Source organism: Aythya fuligula, chromosome 2 (assembly GCF_009819795.1).
Source record: "Aythya fuligula isolate bAytFul2 chromosome 2, bAytFul2.pri, whole genome shotgun sequence".
In the NCBI taxonomy this organism is placed as follows: domain Eukaryota; kingdom Metazoa; phylum Chordata; class Aves; order Anseriformes; family Anatidae; genus Aythya; species Aythya fuligula.
This window is the reverse complement of record NC_045560.1, coordinates 143,222,951-143,246,423: the sequence shown is the minus strand read 5'-3', so window position 1 is coordinate 143,246,423 and position 23,473 is coordinate 143,222,951. Positions and strand designations below refer to the sequence as shown.

At 36.5% G+C, this 23,473-nt stretch overlaps 1 protein-coding gene across 1 annotated transcript in view; it reads left to right on the top strand.

The window, feature by feature from the left end:
- The window catches only part of CSMD3 (CUB and Sushi multiple domains 3), a 681,859-nt gene that overhangs the window by 327,649 nt on the left and 330,737 nt on the right, over positions 1-23,473 (top strand). The window contains exons 12-13 of the mRNA XM_032181613.1: positions 3,736-3,839; positions 7,744-7,856. Coding sequence (XP_032037504.1) covers positions 3,736-3,839; positions 7,744-7,856 — 217 coding nt within the window. The remainder of the gene's footprint in view (positions 1-3,735; positions 3,840-7,743; positions 7,857-23,473) is intronic.

Here is a 23,473-nt window from a genome sequence, read left to right as displayed (position 1 = left end):
AGTGATAGGTTAACAGTTGGACTTGATGATCATGGAGGTCTTTTCAAACCAAAATGATTCTGTGATTCTATGAATTATAAATTGTTTATTGCTTCTGGGTTTGTAAACAGCAAAAGCAGTCCAGGATGGAGAAAGAATATCACCTTCCTTTTAGCTACTTTTCTATTTATTTTAGTGAATAAGGAGTGCACAGCTCAGTATACGCTAATTTTATATAAATTTGTTGTTTTCATATATTTGGAGGAACAAAATAAAATAAAATAAAATAAAATAAAATAAAATAAAATAAAATAAAATAATTCATTTTTTCCTTGGTAGTAGCCTCTAGAAACATAGTTAATAATATCCTGGAATAAACTAATCTGAAATAAAATTCAAAATATAATTAGTCTGTATCAGGATAGTGTGGTGCTTTTCTAACTAATCTCCACCATGCCACTCTCTCAGCTTCCCCTCGTCAAGAGAATGGGAGAAAATATGCTGAAAGGAAAGCTCACAGCTCTCATTTACATTAATACTACTTCCATCTTGCACTGGAAAACTGGAAAAAAGACTTTACTTGAATTTATACATAAAGAACATCAGTCTCTCTGCCTCTGATTGCTGTGTATGTAGTACCTATATCAAAGGCACAATTTAGTAATGCTGGTCTGGTTTAAAAATATGGAGAATATAGTAATAAATCAGCACAGTTTCACAGTTTTCCCTGAAGTACTTATTTATTCTTATAAATAATAGCAGACTAAAATCTAGAATTACCTTGTATTACTCTCATGTTAAATTAATTCAAGAATGCCACCTAACTTCGGTTTGCCATTTACAGCTATATCACCTTTTCAGGGAAAAAAAAATAAAATAAAATAAAAAATGGTGCATTTATTACAAAGATATATGTTATTCAGTTATCTTACCTAAACCTCAGTTTTTATTTTGAAAGAATTCACCATCCTCAACTCTATATGATATCATCAGAATGTCTGCTCAGTATTCTAAAGGGAATAATCAGTACAATGCCAGCTCTAGTCATTTTGGGGTCTGGTCAAACTAAATCATACATTGTAAAACAAGGACTCTAAGAGTATATCTTACTGCTCAGAGTATTTATTTTCTTGCCACTTGCAAAGATTTCAAGTACATTTTATATTGTATATCGTGTACTTGGCATGTCAAAAAGAAACAGCACAGCATGAAATCCCAGAAATGTACATATGGTTCTATACAGGTACACTTTTCAAATTTGTACCTTCCCTATTATGGCAGTTTTAGGTGAGTTACAAATAGAGTGGGTTACAAATCTAATAAAATAGGTTATTCTGAAAGAGTTTAATGCAAGAAAAGCAAGAAATAAACATTTTTTCCCCTGTATATCCATTTTGAGTGAAAATAAAAGCATTCTTTATCTCAGAAAAGAGTGTCAGATTGCAAAAGAATGAGAGATTACATCAGAATAGCCAATAACCTAGTTAGTAAATAACTTAGGGATTCACTGGAGACATGTAGACTCAAGCTGAAGTCTGTGATTTGAAAAAAAAAAAACACACACACAACAAAACACAGTTATTTTTTCATATTCCATCATAATCCCTTGCTAGACCAGCTAGACAATTTTCATGGAGTTTCTCTTACTTCTTTATTTTTGAGCAACATTATGAAATAATGGGAAAAATCACACATTTTTCCAGTGAAATAAATAAAATATTGTGAACTGTAATGTCATCGATAAAGAAACAGATTTGATTCAGCCCTAAGTAAACCCATGAAACTCTTGCAAAGGAACTTATATTTTTCCTTATCCTAGTCCTCTTCTTTCCAGTGAAATAGGCCAAGTATTAAGTATTTTTAATTCTTCTAATGAAAAGCTGTTTTAGCATTCTGACACTTAAAGTCAAGTAATTCAGTTACAAAAAGACAGAAGCTTTCCAAAAATTTGGCTGTATCCAGTGTATATGAATTATCTTTAGTGGAACACAGGATGAGGATTTAGCTTGATGAACCAATTATACATATTTTTTTCTTTACATCTTAGATGTCTTGTTCCCTTATAGCATAGGGAACTCATATAGTGTGTCTTGATATTGATAGGCAAATCTATTTAACTATTAATAAGCAATATATATATGTTCAAATTGATTTCAATACTAACATTATTTGTTCCAAAACTCCCATGTTTTGTTGTTTAGCTTTTGTGCCTTTCTGATGTAACAGTACATATAATTGCACATAATTTAAAAATGGGCCAGAAATGAAACCTTTTTTTTTTTTTTTTTTTTAAATAAAAAATAAATGAGTTATGTATTGACCTTAAATCTAGTTACGGATTTCAGTTTAAATTCTTATGGCACACTTTAAATTCTTAGAACAATACTAGCTATCCGGAATATTATTTTTATGTTAGGAAGATTTTGCCTACTTTACTCAGTAAGAATAAAGCAGCTAAGTGTCAACTCAATTTTCCTTGTCCCCTCCATCTGGTGCTTAACTATCTCTAGCTGACTGTTATTTCATGGGGTATAACACACATGAATACACATAAACATGCATGTTTGCATGTGTGAATACGTTAAGTAAACTGTATACTTCCTCATTGTACATATGCTCCTATTTACACATGTAAAGAAAAGAGTTCCTCCTTCCTTTGGAACATGTTTCATTCCTTGCAACATACATCAGTTTCTCCAAACTGCCTGTACTAGCGTTTGTCTTCCACTTGCAAATATTCTTTCCCAATTCTGTTGTTATTTCTCATTATATTTTGTGGTCAAGAAAAGTAACAGGTGATTTAAAATATGTTTTCAGAAAGATAATAAAAATGTCCTTTTCCAAACACTTATTAGAACCCCAGTGTAACATAGTAGTAGCATGAGCTGTCAAATACTCAATATTTATCCATCAAAATTACTTCCACACCTCAAGCACATTCTTAGTTCCCATTTATAACAATAATTAAAGACCATTTATTATAGACATGAGTACTAAAAATTATTGTACATAGGTCTTCTGTCATTTTTGTATATATGAATACTTGAGGAACTTTTGTTATTTTCATAAAGAAAGATTATGTATGCTTAATAGGTGGAGAAATATGTTTCTTTTCTAGCAATATGGTTGATTTTTGCTCTAATTGAAATACTCATTGTATTCTTTAAATAGAGCTGAAATTTTCATCCTTCAAGCAATAAATATGCAAAGTGAAGTTCAGATTACATGATATAAAACAAAATAGTGCTCCTGAAGGTTGCATTTTTCATTAAAAATCGGTTTATACCTTTGATCCAGCATTATGCCACTTGTGCCAGGTGTCAGGTATAAATTATGTTCCTCACCTTTACTGCATTTATTCAACAAAGTGCAATTATTCAGTTGCTATTTGAAGACAATTGCATTGCACAAAATACAACTAATTATGTTGCCCTTTGACTATATCTTAATCAAAATGTAATGCAATTATTCAGTATTGTATTAAATATGTAACAACTACATAAATAAGTGAAATGACAGTACTTTGAGGAGGTCAGCAGAGTGATACCAGAGATGATACCTTAAAATTATTATAATTTTGCATTTCATGAAGTAAGCCTGGGTTAATTGTAATAATTTATTGTAAGATATTATAAAGTTAAGTAAAATTATTAATTTGAAATTGTCCTTTTCTTGTAGTGCTGAAAAGCTTATTTACAGGCATTTCTCAGGTTATTTCTGTATTTTTAAAATACTTTTGTTCATTTTATTCCCTAGGTCATACAGATAAATTTTGAAGAATTTGATTTGGAGATTGGCTATGACACACTGACAATTGGTGATGGAGGAGAAGTGGGTGATCCTAAAACTGTGCTTCAAGTGTGAGTCTTTTGCATTTACAGTTTATATACATTACAGAATATCATTAATGTGATTTTTGATGAGAGTTATTAGTGACTACAGTCAGTTGAATCCCAACAAAAAATAATCTTACTGAGATTCTGAAAAATGATTGAAGGTAATGAGGTGGTTAAGTACATTTGGTGATTTCACCTTGATGAAACTCCACCACAGCTGTTTTCTCACTGGCCATCCTGAAACTAAGAGGAGGAGAAAATATGATAAGAAAGGGCATAAGGGTTGTGATATGGACAGGGAGATTGCTCACCAATTACCGTCATGGGCAAAGCAAGCTCAATGCAGGGAGATTAATATAATTGTTTGCCTATTACTAACAGACAAGAACAGTGAGAAACTAGAACAAACCAAAAACACCTTCCCTTCTATCCACCCTCTTCTGTGTCTTCCACCTGAGTGGCCCAGGGGAACGGGAGCTGTGTTCAGTCCAGAGCACTTTGACTTCATAATTTGGTACTCCATCTTTGCTCTCTTCCTTTGCTCCAGCATGGGGTTCACAGGCAGCAGGGGAGCAACCTGCTCCACCATGGTCCTACCATAGTCTGCAGAGGAACTTCTGCTCCAGCACCTGGAGTACCTCCTTCCTTCCTTCCTTCTTTGCTGACCTTGCAGAGCTTGTTCTCACATTTTCTCACTCCCAGCTGCTGTTTTTTCCCTTTCATAAGTATGTTCCCCCAGAGGCCCAACCAGCATCGCTCACTGGCTCAGCTCTGTCCAGCAGTGGGTTTGTTTTGAGCCAGCTGAAACCAGGGCTGGAACCAGGGCTGGATTCTTGTCACAGAGGCCACCCCTGCAGCAGCCCTTCTACCAACATCTTGCTAAATAAACCCAATACAGTACATTATTATGTAATTAGAACATTTACTGTTCTAAAGTCAGAAAGAGGTGGACTGAACAGCAGAAAAAGTGAACTAACACCAGAATTTGTAAAGGCAGAGGTTTTACATTTGTATATTTTGTATATATATATGAATATAAACTTTGGGGGCTGTTGTGCTCCGTTTGTATAAGTAATTTCTCATATTAAAAATGATCAATTAAGACAATGATGGGCAACTTATACATGAACTTTTAAAACCTCCTAGCAAGCTTAGTATGGCAAAAGAGGATAGCATAGAATGTCAATTTTTAAGTTCTTATCAACTATTGTAGGTGAGCTCAGTAATGTGTTAGTATAGGGAAGAAAACTATACAAAAAAACTTAGCAATATATTACCCAAACCACTTATGATTATTAAAAAAAAAAAAAAAAAAGCACTGAGTTTTTCATCAGTTTTCATATAAGACTACTAAACTCTATTCTTAGATGCCAAAACTCTATTGACTATCATCTCATTTTTACTAAGCAGCAATTCACCAAATCTTACTAACATTTAACTGAAGTATTGTTATTTAAATTAAATTAACACAACGAGGCACAGTACAAAAATATTTTAAATTTTGATGGATGTAGTACATTTTATTTAATTAAAGGTCCAATTTTATTTCATTGTTGATATTTTATAAAAGTATTTCTGATGATGAGACCCATGTTGGGGAGAAGTGATGGAATTGCAGAATTAAACTTGTAATCCATACATAGGAATTCTAAATAATTTTATTTTATTAAGGAGTTATTTAGAATTGTCAAGTATTAACATGTAAGTGAATCTGTTTTGTAGCTAACTAGAGAAATATTGTTTTTAAGAATAATTACTATGAGGATACTGAGAAGGCAGAAAGCCCCCCAGTTAATTATATAAATATATATTAAAATATTAAATAACAGTGTAAAATCAGTCATTCAGTCACATGTATTGTTTTCATTTACTAGTGGATTGATCACCGGTTATTCTGTGATCAGAGCTATCAGAGTTGTGGTTATTAGGTTAAAAATACCTTTAAAAATTACATAGAAGATGGAGCATAATTCAGTTCTTAAAAAAGCTTGTAAATATTTTCTTCCCTGAGCCAATCACACTTTGCCGAAGATGTGATGCACAGCAAATAAATCAGATATTGTAGATTTAGATTGTAAATTTTAAAATAATGATTTTTCCTCCAGCAAACTGCTGATGAACATTGGTTTGAATATGTCTGTTTTTTCATTTGGCATTTGAATTATGCTTTCTAACTTGAGAATTGCAGTCCTGGTGATTCCAGGACTTCCACTAGTATGTAGGAAAGGTCGTCTTGAAGAGGGAAAGGGGGAAAACACCCTGCTGAGTGTCATAACTATTGTTAAATTTTATAATAAAAAGGGAGGCATCTATCCATTTATGTTGTTGACAGTGTTCACTGATCAGCTTTTGAAAGAGGTTTAAGAACCTACATCCATAAGTGGTCTCCACAGTAGAGGAAGTCTATATATATATACCGCATAATGGTATTTTTTTTCTTGATCTTACTGATGGCCCCAAAATCTTCCCAAATATTGTACACGGATCACTAAGCACTTAAAACAGAACTCTGTAGGTCTTGCAGGTGCAGAAGTAACAGATAACCCGTGTCTCTCTGGAATCAGTGCTGATTTTCTTTTCTTGCAGAAAGTCGTTCCCTCACTGACAAGTTTCTCTGCTTGTTAGCAACTCAATTGATGCTGAAGAGCTATAGAAATTTATAGCTGCTAAGAATTTGACAACTATTTTTTAAAATGTGTAACTTAAAATACCAAATGTAAAAGAGCAAGGACAAGTTATTTCTGTGTTCTCTTTTTTGACTGTTTTCAAAAAATGCATTTACAAATTGTATTTTTGCCCCATGTACTATTTCATTGAAAAATATGGTTTCTGAAAAAATGTGTATTGAAAAATTTGCATTTATAATTTACTTCAGAAAATAGAAATAACAATTTTTTGTGTGTGTGTTTTTTGTATTAGGAATTCTGTCTGATACAACAAAGAGATTAATATCCCCAACGGTCTTGATATTCACCAAGTCTGCTGTCAGTCACCATTGACAGCTATAAAACTCTGTCAGCTGTTAACAACAATGTTGTTTCTGAGTAACAACAGAGTTAATCTTTCAATTTGGCATAGTCTGAAACCACTTTCCCTTAGTGTGGGAATGAGCAGTTAGTACATCATTTTGGCCATGCAGTTACTTGTTCAATTCTGGCAAGAGTCTTTGTAGTAGCTCCATCTGTGAACACAGATGTGGGGATTTAACAGGAGTTTCTCCCACAGCAGAACATTTTATAAAAAATAAATAAATAAATAAAAAAGATCAGAGGGGAGAACTAAAATTAACTACAAACTGCATGATATATTTTAAATAGTCCATTTTAAGTTTCAGCTAGCTTTAAAAATAATTAGAACTGGGTTAAAAAAAAAAAATAATAAAAAAAAACCACAGTTTTCACTCATACAGTCTTGTGCTTGTGATTCGTTTTACAAGAATAGAAAATGTTTTGCTACTTTTCAACATTCTGTTCTAGCTGATAAACTTTTACCAAATTTCAGGCAAAATTTTGTGAAAACATCAAACTGCAAGTTTTAGAATATGTCCTTTTTACTATTACACTATGCCATTCAGCAAAGAGGATACACATTTAGAATTGCATTGAAATTTGAACTTTGAAACTATCAAATCTATATTCATTGGATCCTTGAGCTTAGTATTAGCTCAGTTGGTGTGAGCTGACCATGATGAAATAAAAAAAAAAAAAAATCCATGAAAATTAGTTAAATTCTTGCTGTCCTGGGTCTAAATATCAACACTTACAAAAAGCAAAAAAATAACCTGGTTATTTGATATTTAATATATTTTTTATTGTAATTGTACTTAATTGCTACTGGTATAGTGGAAGTTCTTTGAGACTGTTATTAAGGTTTCCTTCTTGACTTTTACATCTGGTTTAGTTTGTTTGTGTTTGTTTTCTGTCTGTAGGTTAACTGGGAGCTTTGTACCAGACTTAATTGTGAGCATGAGTAATCAGATGTGGCTGCATCTTCAAACAGATGAAAGTGTGGGCTCCATTGGTTTCAAGGTTAATTACAAAGGTAACAATATATTATTAGAAGCAATTTTAAGTGTATACCAAAATTAATATTTTGAAATGTTTTTATTTCATGGTTTTCTTTTTTATCTCAATTCTGTTCCTAATTCTGTTGGTTTTCAAAACAAGAAAATGCAAATTAAGTGGACAAATACACAAAAAAATATCTCTCTTTAGAAGTCTTATGTCATATGAAATTGCTTTTTATTTACTTTTTATTAAATGTGTTATAACAGCAACTGATTTTTTGGCATATAGATTAACATTTTTGTGTTATTTCACGTCAAAAAGATAAAAATGAAATGATATGACTATTTAATGATAAATGCACAAATAAAGCATAAACACCTACGTGTTTTTGAAACATTCATTATACCTACTACAGTAGAAAAAACAAACAAACAAACAAACAAACAAAAACAGAAGCCAGAAATTGGAATTACTTAAGAGTTTTGGGACAAGACAAAGAAAAAATGACCTAATAGTGTTCCGTATTGTCTAAAAGAAGTGAGGGATCTTTAATACAAAACATTAAACAGCTGTTGCTATCTAATTCTTCTGGGAGAATGTATAATTTTCATATATCATGGACAGCAGAATAAGCCAAAAAATTAAGAATATCATACGTGAACACTTCTGAATTATTATAGAATAGTTACATTTATTATTTTAATATCAAATTTGACATAGTTGCATATGTTTCTTGAAACAAATTTTAAAGTTACACGGTCCTTTCCTGCTGCCAAAAAGCAATAGAGTGTGTGATAATTATTTTCCATAAGGGAAGACAAAAACGCCAGAAGCTGAACCAAATATACAACAATAATTTATGAATAATTTGGAGAACAGGGAGAAGGACTGAGGTTTATCATTCTGTGACAGGAATGGAATTATGAGAAGCAGGAGGTTAAGGAACAGGGGGGAAGCTAGGTACATCAAAAGAATGACAGATGGAATGGATAGGCATATTGGAAGTCAACCTGTAAAACATGAGTTGCTCTTTCTTTATGTCCCCAAAATTCTTTTGGCTGTTGGCATGTATTGTTGTTAATATACAAAAATATGAAAATATGAAAAAACCTTGAACCATAACAAAATGGAAGTGGAATCTTTATGTATCAGAGTTTGAAATATTTTGCAGAACTCCAGTACTCATTGACTTTATTTACTTGATTTTTCTTTTTTTTAAAATAAAATTAGTTTTACTTGCAGCAATTTTAGTTTTCAGGGGGCAAAGGATTATTGTTTAGTGTCTTAAAATGTGTACTATATCTTGTTTTATTCATGAGCTATTTTTAATTCTTATAAACACTTGTTCTGCAAAAATAAAATTAATTGAATATGAGTAGGTAGAGGTGGACGGTATTGGTGACTATTCTCAATTTCATCTCCATATAATCAATTTTAATTGCATGTACTTAAACTTTGAGTCTGTATCTATTTTCTTATGCTGATACTTTATACTAGGTAACTAAATAGCACGTGAATGCACCAAGCTTTCAACAAATAGATATTTTTTCTTTGTTTTTGTTGTTGTTGTTGTTTTTTAATCTAGAGTACAGGGTAAGATTTTTGTATCAGTTTCCTTTGCTTTTATTGTTGAGAAGGTGTATCATTAAAATGCCAAGAAACAGCCAATATTTCCTTTCATAAAATATTTTTGAAGTCCATCCTGGTAGTGATGGTAGACTCTGAATAGAGAAATTGAAACAGATAATGTAACATGTAACAGACAAGAAGCAGTTTTGCAATTACAGAAATTTTTGAAGTTATGATTTGGCTTTCAATTCAGAGATTCATTTAAGCATATGACATATCACTGCCTTCTGTACTAATAAATAAGTAAATAAAATTGCAAAGACTTTCAAAATTTTATGCAACTACTTAACAAAACTATTTTTCTAAGTTTCAGGGTTGAAGGACATTTTAGTTTAAATGACTATATAAATTATTAAGAACGCATGCCCAATTTGCTTGTATTTCTCTTTAATGGACTAGATGAAATAACGTTCCTAGAGCTTGGCTCCTTCTGTCTCACAGTTTCCACTACACACACAGACACCTTAACTATGGCTAATACTGTATCTATTTTTATATATTATATATTTAGATCCTGTAGGATTCTGCTTACATAAGAGGTGCAAATACCTTAGCATTTTAGATTAGATCCAGCAATTTGTTTTGAAGTGAATCTTCTAATCACTCCGCTTGCTTCACTTTTCATGATGGAGAAATCCCGAAAGGCACCAGGTAAATTTCTTTGAGGCAGTTCACAGAATGCACTTGAATAACATTCATGATATATAATAGCTGCATTTAGTCTGTAAGTCCTAATAAAGTTGTCCAAAGTAAAAACAGAAAAACAGAGTGAAATTTTATAGATTGTATTGATACTATATCTTCTGTTACTTCACTCTACAGTCTTGTTTCTTTTGGAACTAATTACTTGATAATGTACTCATTAATAGCCAGAATAAATTCCCACTGAAATGTTTTGATGCCTAAATATCTCCTTCTGTGAATCTTGAAACTCAAGGCAGAGATGTGCCTGCCTCGTGCCATCAGAATTCATGGAGACATTCTTCCATCCAGTTGATACTTATGTCTGAGTCTGGGAGGATTTTCAAGAATATAAATTGTTCCAAGTCCTCTGTGGAATATGAAGGGAGGAATGAAGAGTTGTGGAATGTCACTACCCAGTGCTCTTTACTCATTGTCCTCCAAAATGGTTTACTTGCCCACGGTGAAGACAGAAGGTCAAATCCTTTCTGACTGTAATAAGATGGAATGCATTTTCAATGATTAAAAATAGAAAAGTAAGTTCTTGAATACTTCTGCATTCTCTAATACAGTAGATTTTCAGCTGAAGAATTCTTTGAAATTCAAAATATTACAGAAAGAGACAATTTATTCTCTTTTGCATATCTGCCATTTGAAAGAATCCAGAAAGTATTCATGAAATAATAATCTTTGACGTTTTCTAGATTAAGATGTCGTGTATGTAGACATTTTATGCTTTTAATACCTAGATCTCATTACAATTTTTGAAAAATGAAATAGAGATGCAAACATTTAAGAAAGATTAATATTTTAAAGTAAATGTGTGTTTTGTTTTGTTTTGTTTTTAAGTCCTATCCCAGTGTCCAACTAAATAAAACAACAACAACAAAAACACCTACTTAGGTGAAAAATAAATATCAGAAATGGACAGGAGAGAAACACAAGCCCAGATTCATTATAGAGATATTTTTCTATTTTTCTGTTCTCTTTCTGTTGTGTAATGTGTTTTTGTGTTTAAAATGTTAATGTAGATTTTATGGTTTTTGTGAAAGTATGGAATAATTACAATTCTGAAATTGTAAGTTCATTATTTCAAAGTCATAATTTTCAGGATTCCTTGACAATCATTGTCCTTCCATTATATATGGGTTATGACTATCGTGCTCATACTATTATCAAATGAAACAAGTAAATATTTTTAGGCTTTCCAAATCACTGTTATGAAAGGAAACTACAAATTAATAATGATTATTGATAGGTTAAATGAGTAGTTTACATCATTCAATATTTCAGGAAATGATGCAGTTTCAGGAAATGGGCAGCAAGCTAGCCAGACTCATTAAGAGGGCTTTAAACTAGATTTGGTGGGGGAAGGGGTTGTACCTGTAAGTGACTCAACCCTTGAATGACAATACTTTAAAAAGCAGGGAAACACCTGTGAATCGTCCCATAAGAATTAGGAAGGACTCCTCTAAAAAGATGGTGCAACCCATAGCCTAGCTGAAGTGCCTCTACACCAATGCATGCAGCACAGGAAACAAGCAGGAGGAGTTGGACGCCACAGTGCAACTAGAAAACTTCGATCTAATTGCTATCACAGAAACATTGTAGGACAAATCGCATAGCTGGTATATTGGAATGGAGGGCTACAATCTTTACAGGAGAGACTGGCGGGAAGGAAGGTTGGTGGTGGGGTCCCCTCTATGTTAAGAAATGTATCGATTATGTACAGTTCCCTCTGAGAAACAGCCAAGAGCAGGTTGAAAGCCTGTGGACAAAAATTAGGGCGGGACCAACAAAGGAAATCATGTGGTTGGGGTCTACTACAGGTCACCCAATCAAGAGGAGCCTGTTGATGAGGTCTTCTTGCTCCAACTACAGGAAGCATCATGCTTACAGGCTCTCATTCTCCTGGGGGATTTCAAGCACACAAATGTTTGCTGGGAAAGCTAAGCAGCAGACAATAAGCAATCCAGGAGACTCCTGGAGTACATTGAGGACAACTTTCTCATCCAGGTATTAGACAAAACAATCAGAGGAGAAGCGTTACTGGACCTGGTGCTCATCAGTGCAGAAGAGTTCATTAAAGAGTTTAAGACTGGAGGAAGGCTGAGTTACAGTGACCATGCCCGGGTTGAATTTGTGATCTCCAGGGAAATGGGCCTGGCTAAGAGCAAAGTCAGGACCCTGAACTTCAGAAGAGCCACCTTCCAGCTGTTCAAAGAATTAGTGGATGAGATCCTATGGGACACAGTCCTTGGGGACAGATGATCTGATCAGAGCTGTCAACTCTTCAAAGATATTTTCATTGGAGTGCAAGGGCTCTCTATTCCCATAAGTAATAAATCAAACAGGGAAGGTAAGAAACAGACATGGTTGAATAAGGATCTGCTGGTCAAACTTAGGCTAAAGAAGAAAACGCATAGGCGGTGGAAACAGGGCCATGTGCCCTAGGAACAGTACAGAAACGCTGTTTGGATGTGCAGGGATGGAATCAGGAAAGCTAAGGCACTGACAGAACTAAACTTGGTGAGGGATGCAGAGAATAACAAGAAGGAGTTCTACACTGGCTGCAAAAGAAAGACAAGGGAGAGTGTATCACCTCTGACAAATGAAAACAGAGAACTGGTAGAGGCAGATGTGGAGAAGTCCGAGATACTTAACAACATCTTTGCCTTGGTCTTCACTACTGGTAAGGATTTCCACATCTCTTGAGCCCCTGAACCTCTAGGCGGGGGCTGGGGGAGCAGATTCCCTCCCACTGTAAGCAAAGAGCAACTTTGGGACCTTCTGATGCAACTTAACAACTACAGGTCTATGGGGCCTGATGACATGCATCTCAGGGTCCTGAGGGAATTGGCTGATATAGTTGCCAAGACTCTCTCCATCATATTTGAAAAGTCCTGGCAGTCAGGTGAAGTCCCTGCTGACTGGAAAAAGGGAAACATCACTACCATTTTTAAAAAGGGTAGAAAGGAAGACCTGGGGAACAACAGACTGGTAAGCCTCACCTCTGTGCCTGGCAAGATCATGGAACGAATCCTCCTGGAGGCAATGTTAAGGCACATGCAGGACAAGCAGGTGATCTGGGACAGCCAGCTTGGCTTCACTGAGGATAAATTGTGCCTGACCAATATGGTGGCCTTCTATGATGGAATGACTATATCAGTCAACAAAGGAAGTCTGACCGATGTTATTGATGTTATCTACTTGATAACAGACTGGGAGAAGAACTCATTGAGAGCAGCTCTGCAGAAGAGGACTTAGGGGTTCTTGTCGATGAAAGGCTTGACACGAGCCAGCAATGCATGCTTGCAGCCCAAAAGTCCAATTGCATCATGGGCTGCATCAAAAGAGGTGTGACCAGCAGGATGAGGGAGGTGATTGTGCCCCTCTACTCTGCCATCGTGAGGCCCCACCTGGAAACCTGCATCCAGGTTTCGGGCCCCCAGCACAGGAGAGATGTGGTACTGTTAGAAGGAGTCCTGAGGAGGGCTATAAAGATGATTGGACAGCTGGAGCACCTCTTCTATGAAGAAAGGCATGAGAGAGCTGGGGATGTTCATCCTGGAGGAGAGAAGGCTCTGGGGAGACCTCATTTTGGCCTTTCAGTACTTAAAAGGATCTTGTAAAAAAGATGGAGAAGGACTCTACTTGTTTAGACAATGATAGGACAAGAAGGAATGGTCTTAAACTAAAAGAGAAAAGATTTAGACTAGAGGAAATTAGGAGGAAATTCTTCACTGTAAGGGTAGTGAGGCACTGGCACAGGTTGCCCAGAGAAGTTGTGGATTCTCCATCCCTGGAGGTGTTCAAGGCTAGGAGCCTTGGTCAATCTGATCTATTGGTGGCATCCCTGCCTATGGCAGGGGTGTTGGAGTTAGATGATCTTAAAGGCCCCTTCCAACCCAAGTGATTCTATGATTCTGCAACTCTATGATGCCATTTAATCACAGTAGCTCTTCCTAAAGCCATGGTAAAGGGGAAAGAAGCTGAATAAAAATGGATAAACAGGCAGTTTCCAACATATATAACACTCAAACTAAAAGTTCCAGTTCATCTAGAATTGAGGAAAAAGTAGCTATACAAAAGCGACGTATTCATAAAACTGTGGCATAGCTTTCAAAGACTAGAAAATAGTACCATTTTTTTGTAAGATCATGTGCTTTTTGAAGAAACATGTCTTTATTTCATTTCTCAAAAACTGAATGAAAATGTAGCAATAGAGTACTAATAGCTCTTGGAAATTTTTGTGTGAGAACTCTTGAATTGCAGTATCTTTCATGCAAAACAGCTTCCTTTTCTAATTTTGGATATATCTGATTTTTTTATTTTTTAACTAGTTATATGTTTTATCCACGTTTTCCAAAGACACTTTTTACCATTGAATTTGTGGAAGTTCAGAATAAAATAAATAATCACAGTGACAGTTCATAGGAAAAAATATTTTAAGGAATGAAGTCAAAGTCATGGAAACATATTCAAAACCATCCTGCATTAGTATATGTGCATAAGCTGAGCTTCTGTTATTCCTCTTATCCATAAGACACTATCCTCTTAGGGCTGAAATAAGAAAATGCGTTCTTAACACTCAGGGTAGTCTAGTTCTGTCAGGTCCTTATATCACACTGGTTCTGAGCAGTGGTGAGATGTGAGGGATTTTTTATTTTTTATTTATTTATTTTATTTTATTTTTCTCAAGGTAACTGACCTCACACTAATAAAAACTCCTGAATCAAGTAGGATTTTTGACATCTCCACCTTTTATCTTTTATCTGCACATTTTTATTTTTTTTTTATTTTTTTTTTTTTTAAGTTTTGAGATATATCAGAGATACTTTAAACTTAATTGTATAAGAAAATAAAGGTTACTTAGACTGGAGTGTAATGATAAGGTTTACAATAGGCTTGTCTAAGATGTCAAGCTAGATGAGACTGAGGTAAAATAGTGAATTTAAAGTGAAGTAGATTTCCTTATTCAATTTTCTTCAGAGATGATCTAATTCTAGGGTTGGGAATTACACTCTGACACTCAGTATTTAAAAAGATTTCTTTCTGCTTAAAGCATAACTCATTCTGCTTGCCTGCATGGCTTCTGTGCCTGAGTGCTTGGGGTACTATTGTAGCCTGGGGTAGCCTTCTGGAATTTGTCATCCACATTTCATCCTGTTTTCATAGCAGTAAACACCCAGTTGCAGACATATCTGTGTATGGGTTTTCTTTTGTTTTTGTCACAGATGTTTTTCCAGGATTAACTGCCCAACAGCACTTGCTTTTCTGTTGGTGACAGAACACTGAATAGTCTGCATTAGGTAGACAGCTTAATACAGTTTTAGTCCTCTAACTGTGTTTGCAAACACAAATTTCAGATGTGCAAAGTAAGATACATTTATAGTAATATAGGCTTTAGAGATATCTCATCTGATATCTCTAAAATGTAGATGATATCTCATCTACAAGTCATGAGAGTAGCCTGTCTCTTCATGTCTGTTCTACTAAAAACACAGCTGTAATTATTTTTGTTCATATTATTTTAGGCTATTTTCTAAATGTATGTTACTGAACTCAGTGAGATTGTCTGGTCAGTTTCATTTTGTAGTTTTGTGTTTTTACAAAACTTTGTTAAATACTACCTCATCCTTGTTTAATGATGAAGTAGAAAGTGAAACATTTGTACTTTCTGCACTTCAAAATCAAGAATTAAATACATGTCAGAGCTCTTGTTTCCAAACTGTTCAGTCTTCCTTGTTTCAATTTTTGTTCTCTTGTGTTGTTTCCACTCTTTAGATAATTTCTGTTGCCTTTGTATTCACTGTCCTCTGTTTGTTGTCATATGATTGTATGTGTTTTGTGGTGTGTTAACTAGATTAAATTGTACCAATGATTTGTTTAATTGAATTCTAATACCCTCCATTCTATTCCTTGTGCATCCTAACTGTATTCTGCAGAACAAACAACAAGCATAGTTCCACATTAATGGCTAAAATCTTTGTGCTAATTGAATACAAATGATTTTAAATTTTGTAAGTCTCAGGAATAGTTCAAATACTCAAATACAGATACTGTAGTATAGTCTTAAAAAAAAAAATAGTACTTTACACTTTTAGTGTAACTGTACTAAAGCATAGATACTTCATAAATATAACACAACTTTTTTTGTACCTGATTCAATTTTTGCTGAAAGTGTGTTCACAAGTGTTGCAACTCAATCTCATTCCTGTTTTGCATCTCTCTTGAATATATTAAGCAAAATTATATCCAGTACAGAAAACTGGGGCATCTTCCTGGCTAACTTTTTGCCAACCTGCGTTATTTTACTCTTTGCTCTTCCTGCTTTGTAGCTCACAACTCTCATGGCAAGCTTTTTCAGTGGAGACCTACTCTGTTGGTATTATCCAAATGTTTTATTAATCTATTTATCTCAGTGTATTGGACATAAAGTATAAGAGCTCCAGTTTGTAATCCCTACATTATAAAATACATAAGAACAGTTGTACAAAGTCATACTAAATATCCTTTTATCCAAGTACTGCTTATGGAAGAGAGAACAAGTAATGATATAGTGTTGCTTCTTTGGAATTATTTCCTATGCTCCAACAGTTTGTGGTACAGAGACTTCCTAAGTCTAGTCAATTTATAATAAGTAGCTCTTGAATGCTTTTTCATCCATGACTTGTCTAATTTTCATCTTAAGCTCATGCACACTCTTAGTATTCCAAATTTTTTTATGCTGGAGAGGTTACAGTGCAGTAGTACCTTTTTGTTCATGTTGGTTTTACTAGCTTCATCTGATGCCTTTTGATTCTTTTTGTAGAAAGGGCTGTACTTAATCTACCATATCACTGCTTACTCAGTTTTGCAGGACCATTATCTCTTCACAGGTGGTTGTCAACAGTGCTACTCTGCGTAAGCTAATACTATCAGCAAACTTGGTCATCTCATTAATCATCTTCTTTCCAGAATATTTATGAATATATTGTCAAACAGGATGCATAATACAGAAGTCCATTATTTAACTTCTCTACTCCAGAGGAAGCAACCATTTTACTGCTACCATCTGTTAAATATGTTTTAAATAAGCATCCATCAAGCCTGCACCTAACACAGAAATTCTAGTCTCTGTAAGAATCTGTCATAAGGTACTTCCGCAAATGCCCTTTGAAAGTGCAAATATTTTACTTAAACTGGACTTCTCTCATCTCTGTGCCTTCTAATCTCTCTGAAAGCCTTTGGAGGCTTGTAACGCAGGCCCTTCCTTTAGAAAAGCCATGCTACTTTGTAGATATCTTTTTTATCCATATGTTAGTTCACAAGGGAAGACTGGCTGGTATCATCTATCTGGACTTCTTTAAGGCCCTGGAACCGTCTCACACAACATCCTGAACTCTATAGTGCAGAGAGATGGATTTGAAGGGAGACAGAGTCTCCCTTCATTGTAGACAACGCCTCTATGTCCAGGTCCATGACAAATAGTGTCCTTCAGGGGACTTTCTTGGGACCAGTGTTGTTTAATGTCTTTAACAGTGACATAGACAGTGGGATTGAGTGAACCCTCAGCAAGTATGCAGGCGACACCACACTAACTGGTGCCGTTGGTACTGTGGAAGGAAGGGATGCCATCCGAAGGGACCTGGACAAGCTTGAGAAGGGGGCCCACAGAAACCTAATGAGGTTCAACAAATCCAAGTGCAAGGTGTTGCACCTGGGGCAGGACAATCCCAGACATGAGTACAGGGTGGGTGAAGAGCTCATTGTGAGCAGCCCTGCAGAAAAGGACTTGGGAGTTCAATGGATGGAAAGCTTGACATGAGCCGGTGGTTATGTGCTTGCAGCCCAGAAGGCCAACTGCATCCTGGACTGCATCAACAGAGGCATGGTCAGCAGGCTGAGGGGAGTGATTTTCCACTTCTACTCTGTCCTTATGAGGCCCCATTAGGAGTACTGCATTTAACTCTGGGGTCCCCAGCACAAGGAAGATATGGACCTGTTACAGCTTGTCCAGAGGAGGGCCACAAAGGATGATCAGAGTGCTGAAGCACCTCTCCTCTCTCATTCCCCCTTCTCAAAGGGAAAGGGGATGAAAATGCAATGGAAAGGGCTCAAGGGTTGAGATAAGGACAGGGAGATAACGCAACCATTATTGTCACAGGTGAAACAGACTCAGTGTAGGAAGATTAGAGATTTTTATTGCCTATTACTAACAAGCTAGAGAAGTAAGAAACAAAGAAAACAAAATAAAAACACCTTCCCCTGTCCACACTCTTACTACCTCCTTCCCCTGAGCGGTGCAGGGGAACAGGGGAATGGGAGCTGCAGTCAATCTGTAGCACTTTGCCTCTCCTTCAAGGTCCCTCTCTGCCCCTGCTCCATGTAGGGTTTCTCCCACGGGATGCTGTCCTTCCTGAACTGATCCCATGTGGGCTGCCCACAGGCAGCAGCTCTTCAGGAACTGCTCCCACATGGGTTCGTACTGCAGGGTCTATTCATCAGGAGCAAACTGCTCCAGCACAGGTCACCCACAGGCAGCAGTTCCCCCCCGGATCACCTGCTCTTGTGTGGGCTACTCTCTATGGGCAGCAGCTCTGGCCTGGGGCCTGCTCCTGCAGGGACTCTCCATGAGCCGCAGCCTCCTCCAGGCCACATCCACCTGCTCCACTAGGAGCCTCTCCACAGGCTTCAGGGGAACTGCTGCTGCATGCCTGGAGCATCTCTTGTCCTCCTTCTGCACTGACTTTGGTGTCTACAGGGCTGTTTCTCACTCTTCTCTCCTAGCTACTATTGTGCAGCTGTTTCTTTTTTTTGTTGTTTGTTTTGTTTTGTTTGTTTGTGTTGGTGGTTTTGGTGGTTTTACTCAGGTGGGTAGCTGAGCTTCACCACAGCTGCTCTCTCACTTCCCCTCTCCTCAAGGAGGAAGGGGGAGAAAATACAACACAGAAAACTCAGGGTCTGAGATGAAAAAGGTTTAATTAAAGGGAAAGGGAATGGGGAATAAAAGAAACAAAAGAAACAATAAGTCCGCACGGAATCACAGAGAGAAGGGAAAAAAAATATTCTCTACTTCCCATCAACGAGCGATGTTTGGCCATGTCCTGGGAAGCAGGGCCTCAAAACACGTAGTGGTTGTTCAGGAGGAACAGCCCCCTCCCCCACGAGAGCCCCCCTTTTTATTGCTGAGTGTGACATCAGGTGTTATGGAATATCCCTTTGGTTGGTTTAGGTCAGCTGCCCTAGCGATGTCCCCCCCCATCACTTGCCCACCCCCAGCCTGCTGGCTCTTGGGGGCTTGGAAGGAGTCCTGATGCTGTGACAGCACTATGCAGCAATAGACACAACACTGGAGTGATATCAGTGCTGTTCCAGCTACAAGTGCAGAGCACAGCACTGTGTGGGCTTCTGCAGGGAAAGGTGACTCCAGCTCAGACAGACCCAACACAGTGGTGGTTGTGTTTTTTTCCCTGCTCTCAGAGAGGCACGAACAATATCACTTATTGGATTGGCTCTGGCCAGCAACGAGTCCCTTTGGAGCCAGCTGAAACTGGCCCTTATCTAAGATGGGGCAGTTTCTGGATTCTTCTCACAGAAGCCACCCCTGCAGCCTCCTGCTACCAAGACCTTGCTACATAAACCCAATACAGTTTATTTTTAGAAAAGTTTCTGTGTTCTTCTGATAGGAAATTTACTGTCTGAAAATGTTTTGCATTTGGGTTTCAATGAAGAGATTAATGTTGTTCTGACAACATGCTGTCCGCTCTTAATCAGGACTATGAAGCTACTTGACTATGTCCGTGTGTATTTAAACATATTTGTGTACTTATAATCCAAGGAAAAGTCAAATATTAGTATATAATCTGTAATTTATACATGTTTAAAACCATTTTATGCTTTATATAGAGGCATAGATTATAAATTGCATGAGATTTGATCATGAGACAATTTATGATCCTTTTCTACAACTCTCCTCATGTCATTGGAGAGCTGGGCAAAGAAATTATTATTTGAAGACAACTCCCATGACATTTTAATTTTGTTCAGTGTAACTGTAGGTCACTCTAACTGCTTTACAATATATAATGAAAAACATTCACAAATGTTTGATTTCTAATACTTATAAGGAAGAGGGGAAGGACTTTCTCTGCCCTGATATTAGTCTGTTGAGCAATAACAAATACATTCTATTTGGAAAGGTCATCTTTTGCTATGTTGTTTAGTATTAGTTACTGCTTGAGCCAGGACACCGAGCTGAATTGCCATTAGTCCGACTTATCCCCCTCAGAAATTCAATGTGTATTCAGTTACAATCAGTTCAATTGCCTTATGTATAAAGCATATATGTTACAAGATAGAAATATTTACGTGTTTGGGGTTAAATTATACTTAAAGATGCTTGTTCATTTGTGGAAGTTGATTTATTTTTTTTCTTGTGAACATTTCTGGACTTTGTAGCTGATAGCGTGACCCCACAGACAAATAGTGAAACAATTCATGCATTTGGAAAAATCCTGCTGGGCACAGGGTAGAATTTGAAACCCCAGCATAATAGAGCAGCAATTAGAAGCTGAAGAACTTTAAGTTCCATTAATTCCAGGTTCTATGCCTATATTTAGTAAATCTTATTTATGAATTCACCTCAGTACTGTCTGCTGCTAGCAAAGAACTCTTAGTTCAAGCCTAATGCTTTCCTTTTCATATTTTGCAACAGTGAGAATGTAATATACCTGATTAGTCTCCTTTTATTACACCTATTCAAATCATGTGGTTGAACGTCTACCTTATGGTTGTGGTGTGTTTCTTGAAATGGTGAAGGGACTACATGTGACAGACTCTGGAGATGTCTCCTTTCAAAATGTTCACATGCATTTCCTGCTAAGGCAGCCTATGAAAGGGTGACAGAAGCAAGGCTTCCAGCTATCTATTGAGGTAACATCATGATATAGTTATTGATAAATTTCTTTAGCTCTTGGCATTTCATGGAACAGAGAGCTGGAAATTTATTTTACTTGCTTGGATGAAGAGTGAAGAAAGAAACATGTTTGGTTTTGCATACTTTAGTATGTATGATGGCTACAAGCAGTTAGGTACTATGTGTAAAACAGAATTTAAATTTAAAATGTGCGTATGAATGGATTTTCCAGAAATATTTCCAGATGAAGAATCAGTATAACCAGAGTCCTGTAGTTCTCTTTCTTGGACTTATGAGTTTGCCATATTGCTAAGTGTTATGCCATGAGAGTGTTCTTTTTTAATAACCCAATCCATCAATAATTAATTTATGTAAGTGCTGTTATGCTGTAAAACTACTGTATCAGCAGTGCTCGTTCACCATACATTTTCATGTTCTGAGAAACATCTATTAATTGCATTGTATTAGAATAGTCTGTAATTTATATTTGTTGGCATTTTATTTTGGTTTGCTCTTGGCTGGCATTTTCTGTAACATATTTCCATCTCTTGTGAGCTATAAAACTCTAGGTTCTTCAGGTTTGCCCAGCTATTGTGTTTTAACCCTGGTAGGCAGCTAAGCCGTTCACTCAATTCCGACGCAGTGGGATGGGGGAGAGAGTCAGAAGAGTAAGGGATAATGAGAAGTCAATAAGTGAAGCAAACGCTGTATGAGCAAGCAAAGCAAAACAAGGAATTACTTCCCATTGGTAGGCAGATGTTCAGCCATTTCCAGGAAAGCAGGGCTTCAGCAAACTTAAAATTACTTGGGAAGACAAACACCATTACTCCAAGGCTCCACTGCCTCCTCCTTTCTCCCCCCACCCCCCCAGCTTTTATTGCAGAGCATGATGTCTGATGGTTTGGAATATCCCTCTGGTTAGTTTGTATCAGATGTCTTGGCTGTGTCCCCTCACAGCTTTTTGCCTACCCTAGCCTACTTGCAGATGGGGCAGTGTGAGAAACAGAGAATGCCTTGGTGCTGTACAAGCACTGCTCAGATCACACACCCATCAATGTGTTATCAACCCTGTTTTTTCATCGCAAAATCAAAACCATAGGCCCATACAAGCTAGCATGAAGAATATAAACTCTATCCCAGCCTAAACCAGGACAGTCAACTTCAGCAGGCATATAGTAATCTATGGAAATTAGTAGATCATCTACTGGTAAAATTATCAGAAACTGAACTGAAGTTCTTGGAAATAGTCAACATTACAAAGTAAGCCTATTCCAAATTTAAAGCCATTTGTAAATTGATACTAGGTAGATTTTTAGACATCTAGTACCTAACAACAGCTTCAAATCCAGAAAGAGTATTCCAGAATTCTCTGTATGTGAGAAGGTGAGCTGATGAAGCAAGGATGTTGAGTGCTGTGCCATCCAAATGTAGCCAAAGGATGTGATAGAAGAGTAACTTGTTCTTCAGTGGAGCCTATTACGACATTCAATCTAGTTATGAGCACAAGGGAACATAAGTAGAGCTAAGCACAGAGAAGTCTTAGTAACAGTGTAGATATTGTTGTACATGACCTTCCTAAATATCTAATCCTTTTCCCAGAAATTGCTCTCACCCTCCCAGTGTCTCTGTGGGTCCTAATGTTAACATCTTTTGCCCTCCTCATGCAGAGTGGAGTAGAGAGGAACATTCTATGATTTGACAGCATCCCAGGGTCATTCCTTGGAGAAGTAGTTCATAGTGTAGTTTCTATCATTGAGTCTGCTTGGGCTATAATTCTTGCATGCTTTCTTCAAACAGCCATGTTTGTCTTGATTCTCAGCTCCTGTTTTGAGTTTTCATAGTAGTCTCCCCCCATTCAGATGAACACAAGGGCTGTTGGACGCTTTGTAGCATCTTCCAGTTTAGTCAGGGTTTAACTGTGTGTGTTGCAGAACTTCAGCTTGGGGTAAGAAATAGCCACTCTGTTAACAAACAATCATAATCTCAGCACAAACCAGCTAGATGCAGCACTGCCCAAGGCAAACAGAGGCAAACACCCAAGTCCTGCCCTGGCAGGTCAAAGGTATGCCTGTGGTCATTTAATGGTAATGGGGCAGTAAATCATATTTACTGGGCCACATAATATGCCTAAAATAAGATGAAATATTTTCATAGACTTGGGTCCAGAACCCAGAATTCTCTCCAGGTGAATGCTTAGGTGATGTTAAGAAATAGACTACATAAGTACATACATTTTGTTATGGGATGTCAAAGTATCTGAATTAATGATGTGGAAAACAAATTACATGAAAATGATTCTAACACTACAGGGATGAAAAGAGGTATTTCCCATGTCACAAGTGAAAGTGCTAAGGGAAAGATCAGACAAGTGGCAAAGGTAACTATAATTAAAGAGAAATTACTATGCTTATAGATTAGTTTACAGCAGATAATACAAAAAA